The 11791-nt window shown below is 40.2% G+C and overlaps 1 protein-coding gene across 2 annotated transcripts; it reads right to left on the minus strand.

The window, feature by feature from the left end:
* Window positions 1-1150: 1150 nt before the first annotated feature.
* LOC109685089 (granzyme A-like) lies at window positions 1151-11414 on the minus strand. 2 transcript variants are annotated; one of them, XM_074075347.1, is made up of 5 exons: window positions 11215-11414; window positions 7699-7837; window positions 5584-5725; window positions 3068-3340; window positions 1151-2060 (listed from the first exon to the last, which is right to left on the minus strand). In XM_074075347.1, exons 1-5 carry the CDS (start codon window positions 11267-11269, stop codon window positions 1908-1910), a joined length of 762 nt encoding a protein of 253 aa, XP_073931448.1. In that variant the 5' UTR covers window positions 11270-11414; the 3' UTR covers window positions 1151-1907. The 2 variants fall into 2 exon arrangements, with proteins under 2 accessions (XP_073931448.1, XP_020017372.2); XM_020161783.2 differs by having other exon boundaries at window positions 7699-7846; window positions 11215-11408.
* Window positions 11415-11791: the final 377 nt, after the last annotated feature.

An 11791-nucleotide genomic window follows, 5' to 3' on the forward strand; every position in this document is an offset into this window, starting at 1 on the left:
GTTTTGATATAAAGAAAAGCAGAGAAATGGAGGAAATGCTTAGGACAGGGATCTTTTTTTCTTTTTAAGATGATAAGGATAGAAGCATACAAACATGCTTATGAAAATAAGGTGATGATGGAGGAGAGGGCTGTGGAATGGCTGGAGGAGGCATTTGGGTAGACCAGAGGGATCCTGAAACTTGGAGCTGTAATGTGCTGGATGCCAAATCCCCAACTTGGTGGAGCCTGATATCTGATCTTAACTGGGATTACAGGTGCACGCCACCATGCCCAGCTCTAGTTACCTTCTTAATACCATAGACCTTTACTCTGCTTATATGTCCTTTATCAGGAAAGATGTAGTTGACATAGTCAGTGGCATTTTTCATTTGCCTGGGGCACATCCTTTCTCTCAAGACACACCAGCTGCAAGGCAGAAGATTGCTGGGCTGCACAGCACTACAACCCTGAAAATGAAGCCATTTTCCCTTTCAGTCAACCTTTCCCTTCCCAGTTTATGCATGATTCTCTCCAAGGAAAGGATACCAGGTCTCCAGAATCAGCGTCACCTTCGTAGCATCCCTAATAAACTCAGAGTGATTCATCATCACCTCCTCTCCCAGGAGCCAGTCTGTCTCTACTGTACTATGGACATCTACCTTAGATATGAGGAAAACTCTTGTGACTAATCATGATGGGAGTATGAAATATTATTTATCTTTTTTCAATTACTGTTGTTTATTTATTGTTTTTACAGTACTGGGGATTAAACTCAGGGCCTTGCACTTCAGCCCCACCCCCAGCTACCCCAGTTCTTTTGCTTTAGTTATGTTTCAGGTAGGGTCACTTGCTTTTGTCTGGCCAGCTAGGATTGTTATCCTCTTACCTCTGCCTCTCAAGTAGCTGGGATTACGGATGTGTGCCACCACGCCCAGCTTCAGTCACCTTCTTAACACCATAGACTTTTACTCCGCTATATATCCTTCAGAACCTGAAGTAGATATCCTCTTATTTCTGGTTTCCTCATCTTCTGTTAGACTTTGAACCCTTCGAGGGCAGTGATCATGTTTTAGTCTCCCCTGAATTAACAGTGCTGGGCACAATGCCTGGCACACAGTGGTCCTTGAAGAAATGTTTGATGAGTTAAATTGCATAAATCAGTCAGAATCACTAGAGAATGCTTTTATTATAATTGAGCTCTTTAGAGAAAAAGCAGAATAAAAAGGTGAGATATCAATAGTAGATGATAAAAGAAGCTATTTTCTTTGTCACATATCACAATTTATTAAGCACAGCATTGAACTTGCTTAGTGCTTGGTTGTATAATTTGGCAAAATGCTCATCACTTGCTGTCTCACCTGAGTCCTATTAGCATACGAAACTTCAGTCCACTTGTAATTAATAAATGATCAGGTTGTCACGAAATGGCCCTAGCCTCAAACTTTAAATTTTCTAAATATCTAAATCACACATAGAATCTTTCTTATTCTTTATGACTCATTTTTTTGTAAAAATTAAAATATACAGAAGTCTATAGTAAGAAGTAAAATCTCCATCTCTCCTCTGAATAGAAGTCTGAATTCTAAGGGCCACAGATATTTTGGAACTGCATTTAGAAGGATGAAGACCATTCTTTTCCTGGAATCCGCTGCTTTTTCACAGCAAACAAAGTGACAGTCCTCAAATTTTGAATAAAGCAAAGGGTTCCTGAATTGAAGAACTTTTCTTGAGGGGCATCTTTGGCCATGGATAGAAAATAGTGGGAAGCTGCAGTCTTAGTGATCACATAGGAGTGGAAGCAGGAAGCTGTTTCTTTATTGATGACTGTTTCAGATGGGCTATCACTTGTGACGGTTGTTGAAATCAAGTTTAAACCCCATTTGACATCTGGTGGTTACCTCAGTTGTCTTTTTTGAAGAAAGGATGTCATATGTCTCCTGCAATGGTTCTCCTTATCCATTCGAGATGTTTATTTGTAAGGAGAATGTAGATGCCAGGTTTTGTGGGGTCACCACACTTCCCAAAGGAGGTGACACCCCTGAAAATGTTATCACATATCAGAGGACTTCCAGAATCCCCCTGGAACAGAAAGTCATGTGCTTTAAATTTGAGTGCTTTACCAAGATATTTATTCATCATTTCCTCCCTCCCTTCCTCCCTTCCTTCCTTCCTCTATTCACTCACACTTCACCCATGCCTTCTATCTCTCTCTCCCTATTTAAAAATTAATTGAAAATTTCCTTTATGACTTGTCTGCTTATGGCATCAATTAACACAGATTTGTGTACCTTTTCCAATCATTGTCATTTTGAAAAAGGCAATTCTGGAGAATTTCCATTAGTAAAACAAACAATAATAAAGAAAGCCTTTACTGGTGAGAAATAATGGTCTCCTTCCATTGATCTGTGTCTTCTTTTCTTGTCCAATAAACATCAGGGGAAGAAATCGAATGTTGGGGCTATTAGAAGACTTGAGATGGAATCTCAGATATTCCCTTCTCTTGCGAGGACCCTAGCCAAGTCATCTCAGACAGAAAAGTACATCATCAGCTCCCATTACATATTATTTCTGACCATGAAAACACTTAAGGACCATGAGTTCTAAACAGGTTTAAATCTTCCTCAAGCCTGTTCTTGGCACATGGACAGGTGGAGCACTGCAGGTGTCAGGAGTTGGACAAACTTGGCCCAAATCTAGGTCCATAGCCAGGTGTACTTCACCTGGGGAAGTTAAGTAACTTTCTATACTTCGGTTTCCTCATCTGTAAAGCAGAGACAATAATAGTGCCTGTCTCATGCCATTATTTGAGGATGAAGTGACATAATAAAGCACTGTAGAAATTTGGTGCACTATAGAACTTGCACTCAGCCCTGCACAATTCCCTAGGAGCATAAGTGGCACTTGTCGTGATTATTGGGCCTGAGAGCATCAGTGAATGTGGTTAATTATGTACTGAATATGATCATTAGTAAGGGAGGGGACAAAGGAGTGGGCCACCACACTAGTGTCAGCAGTAGTCCCTGTACAAAAGGTATCAACAACTGTCCACCTACCCAAGTCACGGTTAAAAACTTTCATTTACTTACTTCACATGAATCGTCTTCGCCTGTTTTTCCGCCAGCACAGATCATGCTGTTTGAAATAACCGGCTTGAAATTGTAATGCTCTGCATTATTGCATATTTTTCGGTCTATCACGGTGATGTTGACTTCTTTCAAAATATTTGAAACTTTGCATGAGTCTTTTTTGGTACTTCCCCATCCTGCCACACGACACTTGGTGTGGGGTTTGACATCCTCTCCTGTTTTGGGTAGGTGAAGTATTTCTACAGCTTTGGTTCTAACTGCTTTACGGTCCAGCTGGAAAACAGACGAGAGATGGAGTTGCTTATGCTCCAGTGCGGGAGGCAGAGGAACAAACTCAACCTGGAGTGTAATGAGAATGTTAAACCCTGTGGTAAACAATGCAGCAGGGGCCTAGGCCAGAGAGCGCCTTCTGGGGAGTAAGGAGGGTTAGAAGCCTGGTGGGAATTAGCACATGGGGCATGCCAGTGAGGCCAGGCCTGACAGGGCAGATAGTGAGGGGGTCAGGCTAGAAGTATTGGGGGGTCAATGTCAGAGACACACAGAGCTCTAGGACCCTTTCTTTACTCCTGATGATGAGAATATTGGAGCCCCTGGACCCCCTCATTATTCCTGCTACCAGCCCCTTTGGACACTCTGTCTTCTAGTCCTGTCTGCCCATTCCACTTTCTGCACAGCACCCAGCTCTAATAAGTCTGGTGACATCACTGCCCTGCTTAACACACTGTCCTCATTTCCTTTCTTATAATCTTCAAACTTCTCACCAAGGTTAGCAAGGCCTGGCTTTGTGGTTTACATCTTGCTTACCCCTTTTTCTTAAATCTTGTGACTCTCTTTTCTCTCCCCTTCCTCCAAGTGACCCTTCCTGTACACATTGTTTTTCCTGCCTGAGAGGCCCCTCCGTCCCTCTTTCCTGGCTGACCAGGGTGTCCCTGGCCTTCTGCTCTCCCTAGGTGCTCCCAGACACCTCTTCTTAGGTATCTGTGTCATGGATGAGCAAAATCCACGAGCTCAGAGCTAGTGATTTATCTGTCTGACTGTTCTTCTAGTCTCTGAATGCCTTCAGGGGAAGTCCTGGTTATGATTTATTTTCTGAGGAAGAGAAAAGCAGACTGCACTAACTGTTAAGTACTAGATTTTCCTGGTTGCTTATAAGCCCCCTCACAGTTCTTTACCGTCACAGCTTATCAGTATCAGACAGGGTGACAAAAATCAAGGCTGTTCTGCAGAGTATGGGCCCAAATGATCTCAATGTCTGCATCACAAAAAATGACCAAACACCCCGCTATTGGTTAGAAGCTGTTGCTTCTGTACCAATCACAGCCTTACCCTTTTTCTGGTCTCTCTGTCTTCTAGACAAGTAGGATTTATTGAGATGCCTAATCATAGAATCATCTCACTTGTCGACAACACCCAATTCAGAGCAAATTGTTACCTCCTTGAACCTTCCCCCAAATTGTAGGATGCAAACTCAAATTCCATGATAAGCCCCATCTTACATCTTCTTACTGACCCTCTGGCCAGTATTTTTTTCAGAGTGCACAGTCTCCCCAGCTGAGCTAGCATCCATAGGCACAAGTTGTCTGACTATGGGTGAGTTCTTTGACTGGTAAGCATCAGCACTTTAGACTGCCAGGTCCTACCACAATAGGACTTTTGTGAACAACTGTTGAACTGAATTCCAACAGGGGGAAGGAACACCTGTGGCAGTAGTGCTGGCTCCCAGTCATGCTGCTTAGCTGCATACTCAGGGCAGTAGCTAGCTAACTGCCTTGTGAGGCCAAGCCTAAAGAAACTGGTTTCAGGTTACACTGACATTTTACTATTTCACAATAGTTATGGTTGGAACTCAGGGCCTTGCACTTGCTAGGCAGGTGCTCTGCCATTTGAACCATGCCCACAGCCCTTTTTTGCTTTACTTGTGTTTCAGGTAGGGTCTTGGATTTTGCAAGTGGCTGGCCTGGGATGTGATCCTCCTACCTGTGCCTCCTGTGGAACTGGGATCATAAGCTTGCATCACTATGCCTGCTCCCCCTCAGTGTTGTTTTGATTTGCATTTCTTTTATGGTTAAGGATGTTGAATATTTCTCCATACAGTTATTTGCCATTTGTACTTCTTCTTCTAAAAACTGTTCAATTTGTTTGCCCATTTATTAATTAGATTGCTTGTTCTTTTGGTGTTTAATTTTTAGAGCATTTTATGTATTATGGATATTAATCTTTCATAAAGTGGGGACTGTTTGGGGGTGGAAACCAAGTGAGGAGAGGGCAAAAGGAAAGGGTGAAGGGGGAGTGAATATGATTGAAATACTTTGTATGCATGCATAAAAATAGAATAAGGAGACTTGTGAAATTGCTTAAAAAGAGAGGCTAAGAAAGAGTAATAGAGGGCTGAATTTGATCAAAGTACTTTATATGCATGCATGGAAATATCACAATGCAACTTTTTTGTACAAGTAATATGCACTAATAAAAAACCCAAAATAGTTATTGGAAAAAAACCCTCCAAATATAATTACCTGAAGAAGTTGAAGATCTCCTTCAAATGACTGTGGGTCATAACATGGAAAGGAAATTGCCTTTCTAATGGAAAATACTTGTTCAAGTTTCTCTTTATGGGATGCAGAATGGGCCCCAAGAATAATTTGGGTGTTTCCCTTCCTGGAAAAAAGCACATGTAACTTACATAAGAAAATGGATGAAGCTTAAATAGAGGCTTAATTTGTTCAAGTTTGACCAGTATTTTCAAATGGCTTCCTATTTATAAACAAGCAAGCAAGACTGAGAACTTATAGAGCCATTTCTTTAGTTGTTTTAGTGCCTTCTACTCACACTTCCCAGATGTGTGCCAAGGGTATGGTGCTTCCATGTCCCCACATCTTTTCAAGGACGAAGCAACAAAAAGGGAGGCCCAGACTTTGTGGCAGAAGCAAGAGCATGAGTTGTGGAGCCCTGGAGAGGCCTGCCCCGTAACAGCTTGGAGTGTGGGCTTCCCCAGGGCAGCAGTGCTTGAGGGGTTGCCAGGGTGGAGGGAGCTGGACTCTACCATTCCACTGCCCAAGGAGGAGCTGCCAGTTTCTCATCTGCTTTGGATTTGCAGAGCAAAAACTTTGTCCTAGTGACTTTCTAGGTTGTTGGCACCTAATGGAAGAGACTCAACCCAAGAACTAGAGCAGAAGTAGAAGGTTTGATTTCCTGTGCTTCAGGGAAATAGTGTCTTGCTGAAGCCTTCAAAGATAGGAAAGGTCTTCCAGAATCAATGCTTTTAGAAGTTAGAATGAAGAAAACAACCTTGTTTTTATAGTGAAAACTTAAAGATGATTCTATACAAACACATGCATGTAATACACAGAAAGAACGCACACACACACACACACACACACACACACACACTCAGAAGCAAACAAAACTAGAGATAGGCCTGAAGCTAGCTGATGAACCTAATGATACCTATTTCAGGATAAGTGGACAAAAACATTTCCTGATTTGTTGGGCTGACTTTGTAGCAAACAGTGCTAATGATTGAGTGTGCCAGTGGCTAACATTATTTCCACTGGAAATTATGTTGGTTTTTGTGGGGGTCTGGGGGGTGGAGTACTGGGGATTGAATTCAGGACCTCACACTTGCCAGGCAGGAGCTCTACCACTTAAGCCATGCCACCAGTCCTTTTTGCTTTGGTTATTTTTGAGATAGGGTCTCACTTTATGCCCAGCTGGCCTTGACTGTAATTATCCTGCTTGTACTTCCCCACATAGCTGGGATGACAGGCATGTACCCCTGGCCCAGCCATTGGTTGAGATAGGGTCTTGGATACTTTTTGCCTGGGCTGGGCTTGAAACCAGATCTTCCCAATCTCTGACTTCTGAGTAACTAGCATAACAGGCTTGAGCCTCCAAAGCAGGCTTATGCTGGTGTTCTTACTAGACTAATACTTATTTTACACCACAATTTAATGTAAATACGTTTGCACCTTCTTTTGGGAAAACTAATATTTAAGCCTCTTCTTTTGTTCAATTTATGCTAGAGTGAACAGGGAAATGACAGGTACCGGTTGCCAACAAACAGGTACCATTTAAGAAAATAGCAGCCTATCCACACGGTAAACACTATTCTGTCTGTCAAATAAACCCAGGTTTGTGCCATAGGAAATTGGTAGTTTTTAAACAAACAGCAGTAATTTCCTACAGATCAGTATAATATATGATAATAGCATGGGACAATACCACTGATACAGCAGTAAGTAAGCCAGCTGTAATCATGGAAGACATTCAGTTTGATTGACTTTGTAAAATATGCTTATGAAAAAGTGTGGAACAAAATATAACAAAATACTGATAGTGACTGTGAGGGGTTGATGAGATTGTTATTTTTTACCTTCCCTGTTTTCCAAAATTTTAATAATGTTGCTATTTATAGTGAAAAATATTTTAAAGTAACATGAGAAAATGGTTATGCATTTCAATCTCATTCTTTGTCATCTGGCCCTGTTTTGTAGAAGTAAGTGTCATAATAAGACACAACTTGAATATACATGCCAACTTTCTTGTCCATTCTAACTTAATTTTGGTTTTGAACTTGATAGTTACACCTCCCTAAGTCAATCCTGGGAGTGAGAGGAACTGAGATTACTTACAGGTCACAGTGAGCAGCCGTCAGCACCCAGTTTTCTTTGATCAAAGCCCCCGAGCAGATCACCAGCCCTTTGATGAGAGCCATGTAGGGTCTCGCATGAGGTGCCACTTCGCTTCCTCCTATAATTCCCTTACGGGATTCTGGAAAAACTAAAAGAATGAGCCAGTGTGAAACCCTGTCTTAAGTACCTATCCTTTATTCTGAGAAAGCATGGCTCTAACAAATAGATTCAGAACAGGTTTGCTCTGTGAGAGAGAGAGTGGACAAGCAGTCAGTGGCCTGGCTTGGAGCTTTTGCCTCTATGGTTATGATCTATGTGTGCTTGTGAGTGTTTTACTAAACTATGTTTAGTGCTAGTTTTTGGGTTGGTTTTTAATATAAGTAAATATTTCTACTATGTTAGACTCTTAAGTTATTCTGCCTCATATCGAAATTGATTTCTTGCCTCTTCTCTCTCTTTTTTCCCTTCCTTTCTCCTTCCCTTTTTTCTCTCCATGTCTTCTTTTCCCTCTGTCTCTCTTTCTTTCTTTCCTGTGATGATAAAAATGAGAAATATTTAGAGATACTTCTATTTTTGCACAATAGTTCTCAAACTTTAGTGTCTTGAGAATAACCCAGAGTACTTAAAATGCAAATTCCCTACACCCACCCCAGACAGTGTGGTTCAGAAACAGGGAACGTGATTTTTAACTAAGCACCCCAGGTGATTCTGAAGCAGGTGGTTCCCAGAGCAGCTGAAAAGTTTATAAGTCTGTGAGTCGTCTAAGAAAGCAGGAATTTATCCCATTTTTGCTCCTTTTTGCTGTCATTACTAGCAGAAGTCATTTTACCAGACAGTCATTTCATATATCGTGTGGATCGACAGCCTAGAGGACAAGTGACCAAAAGCTAGAAGGCTGGAAGGGAATGGGGAGGTTGGGTCTGCAGATTCCTTAGCAGGACACCTATCACTTGGCTCTAGCCAGCAAACTTAAGCTTTCTACTTCCAAGTATGCATGGGAACGAATTCTCTACCTTCTGATTCAAAGGCTTCCTTGCCTATCATAGATTAAAAATATTCCTTATTAGAAAACTTGTGCTTGTGTAGGTAAAACACCTGAAAATGAAAAAGTTCCCCTTGGAACAACCAGTCTATAAAGAAACTTAATCCATTGTCTAGGTTTTCTGGCTTCCCTCTCAGGCCAGCCCTGAGCAACTTGGATCTGCACTGCCTACTTTATAAGTGCTTTGGTTGTAAATTTTTTTTTAACAGCTTTTACTTATTCTTGTCTTTGTTCCATTTCATTATTATTTATACAGAAAGCAAGGTGAGGCAAATGAGCTAAAAAAAAAAAAAGAGGGGTCGTAGCTAAAGAACAAATGATGAAAATCACCAACAGGGAAAGATGAATAACGAAGTCATTAACTGAACTCTTGCTCATACTTTTAATCCAGGCTGAAATCATGCAAGGACCTCTTTTCTAAGAAATTTACATACTCATTCAATTTTTTTCCATGTAATCATTTGTGGTCACTTTTGAGTACTGTTTAAAGGGGTGCAAAGATGAATGAAACATGGTTCTCATCATCAAAGAGCATTAGCAGTAGGAAGATGTAAAAAGCAAAGCTGTGCACAGATGCACAAAAGATGACACTGCCTGACACTGCCTGGAGTGGGTGGACAGAGAAGATGCAGGAACCCAGAGACATGAGAAATTGCTGTTGGCCCGGGGTTGTGGTCTTCACGAAGAAGGACGTTCCCCCCTTGAAGTGGGTTGGAAGGTGTATAAAACTTCACCAGGAGGGACTAGAGGAGATTTCAAGTTAAGTAGAAGGTAGCATAGTTAGAGAGTATGAAAATGAAACAGGATGCCTGCAGAGTAATACTAAATTGAGCTAATGATTTATCACGTTTAGATGCTTTTGAGGCTCAGACTTGACATGTGTCCTAGCACTCCTTAACATTTTAATCATTAGCAAGGTGATTTTGTTTAAGGTCCAATTTGACTTGCTACTATTCTTTTAATTGTTCAGATTAAGTTTATCCTAGCTTCTACAATTTTCCATGGTCTTTCTGGATAATTGAATCTCAAAATCTTCTCTGAGAATTTGAACACTTTTAACATACCTTCCCCCACACATCCTATTTAAAATGCAGATAGGAAGTGTCAGGAAATTTCTTAAAGCTCAACAAACAAAAATATTAAAGACCCACTACCACATAGGGCAGAGTGGAAAGGAACCCACTGGACATTCATAGCCTATTCACTTCCTGCTCCAGGTTGCATTGTCTTAGTCTCAGGTGGGACACTGTGGTATTAGCCTTAAAAAACTCACAATATTCCATGGTGTGGTTATTGTTTGGAATGATAGTTTAGCAAGAAAAATCAAAGAAAAAATATCAGCAACTATACTAAGAATAATAATGAAAGCTCCTATGACTTACCAGGCACCAATTAGTGTATTTATAATGCCTACCCTCTAGGTATTATTACTTCCATGTGGATAAGAGAGATGAAGTTTAGACAAGGCAATTAACTTGCCCAAGTTTACGCAGCTAATAATGATCAAGTAGTATTCTAACCTAGTTACATACAATGCAAAATCCACACTTTTTTCCATTGTGAAGAATGCTCTCCTTGTTTTTCTTTTCTTTCCTTTCCCCCCCTAAATAATACAGAGTTGTAAGAATCTAGTAAAGTAAGATACACATATGTAAATAAATATTTACATATAATTTTGGGAGAGTTACAGACTTCCTGATGCCTAAGCATGGTCTTAAATGAGCTCATAGATTTCATAATACGAAGTCCAGCTCTGAAGGTGTCTTCATTCTACATCATGTATGTGGTTAAGAACATGAACTCTGAGTTTCAGTCTCAGCCCTACTTCTAACCAGCTGCTATACCTTACTTAGTATATGTACTTAATCTCTGGTCACAGTTTCCTCGTATGTATAATGGGACTGATAACAATGACACTTAAGAAGTTAAATGAACTCATGTGCACAAAGCAATTAGAATACTGCTATCTTTAATTGTGAATTTTATTGAGGATTGTCATATATAAATATATATATATATTTCAATGGATTATTTTACACTGATGTTATTATCTTCACCACCCTCACCACTGGAAATGGACACACCTAGCAACACATCCTGAAACTGAAAATTTGAAGACTTATCTGAGCGCATTCACTTATATTTTTATGATTGGGTGGCTTAGTCAAAAAAGTAACCTATATGTCCCCAATCTAATGGCTTTTTCAGTTTTCACTGAAAGTCTTTGCTCTAGATCTGACCAGGATTTATGAGAGCCACCAGATATTACCGATGCTTTCATATTTTTGCTCTAGATACATAGAGCAAAAAGCCAGTGTGCCTTTTAGATGGCAAAGACAAATGATAACATTAAAAATGGTCAGAAATTTTAATTTGTTTTTCCTTTTTATATAATGTTAATCACAAATTAAACCCACATAGTTGTCTACTTTCTCATAAGCATATGAGAAAAAGCATATGAAAAGAGGTCTTACCTCCAGGAATGAGAAGAAGAAAGATGGCAGTAGGGAAAGACAGGAGAAAAGGCATTTTCCCTTCCTTCTGTTTTCACCTACAGAGACCACTTGTTTCAGGAATTGACTTTAGTAATATATAACAAGACACAGAGGATGTGGGTTTTCTCTCTCTCTCTCTTTTTTTTTCTTTCTCTGCTGTCCTGCTGAAGATTTTGATGTTTTATTACTGGAAAACATAATGCTATGTTATCTGTGGTATTGCTACTTATTTATTTCATAACTGAGGTCATTTCCTTTGGGGTTAGATGTCTCCTACCTGAAAGGGCACATGTGAAGTCATGAAACTATGTTCATTTAAGAGCATTCAAAAGGTAATTATTCTTCAAAGGAAACAATGTAGTTAAAAATGTGCTTAAAGAGCTCAAGAAAGACATACAAATGGCCCACAAGCAAATGAACAAACCATTAATTTCATTAATCATCATGGAAATGCAAATCAAAACTATAGTGATTTGCATCCATCAGAATGCTTATCATCAAAAAAGACAAAAAATAACAAATGCTGGTGAGGATGCAGAGAAAGGGGGAACTCTTA

The sequence above is a fragment of the Castor canadensis genome, chromosome 6, assembly GCF_047511655.1.
Source record: "Castor canadensis chromosome 6, mCasCan1.hap1v2, whole genome shotgun sequence".
NCBI lineage: Eukaryota > Metazoa > Chordata > Mammalia > Rodentia > Castoridae > Castor > Castor canadensis.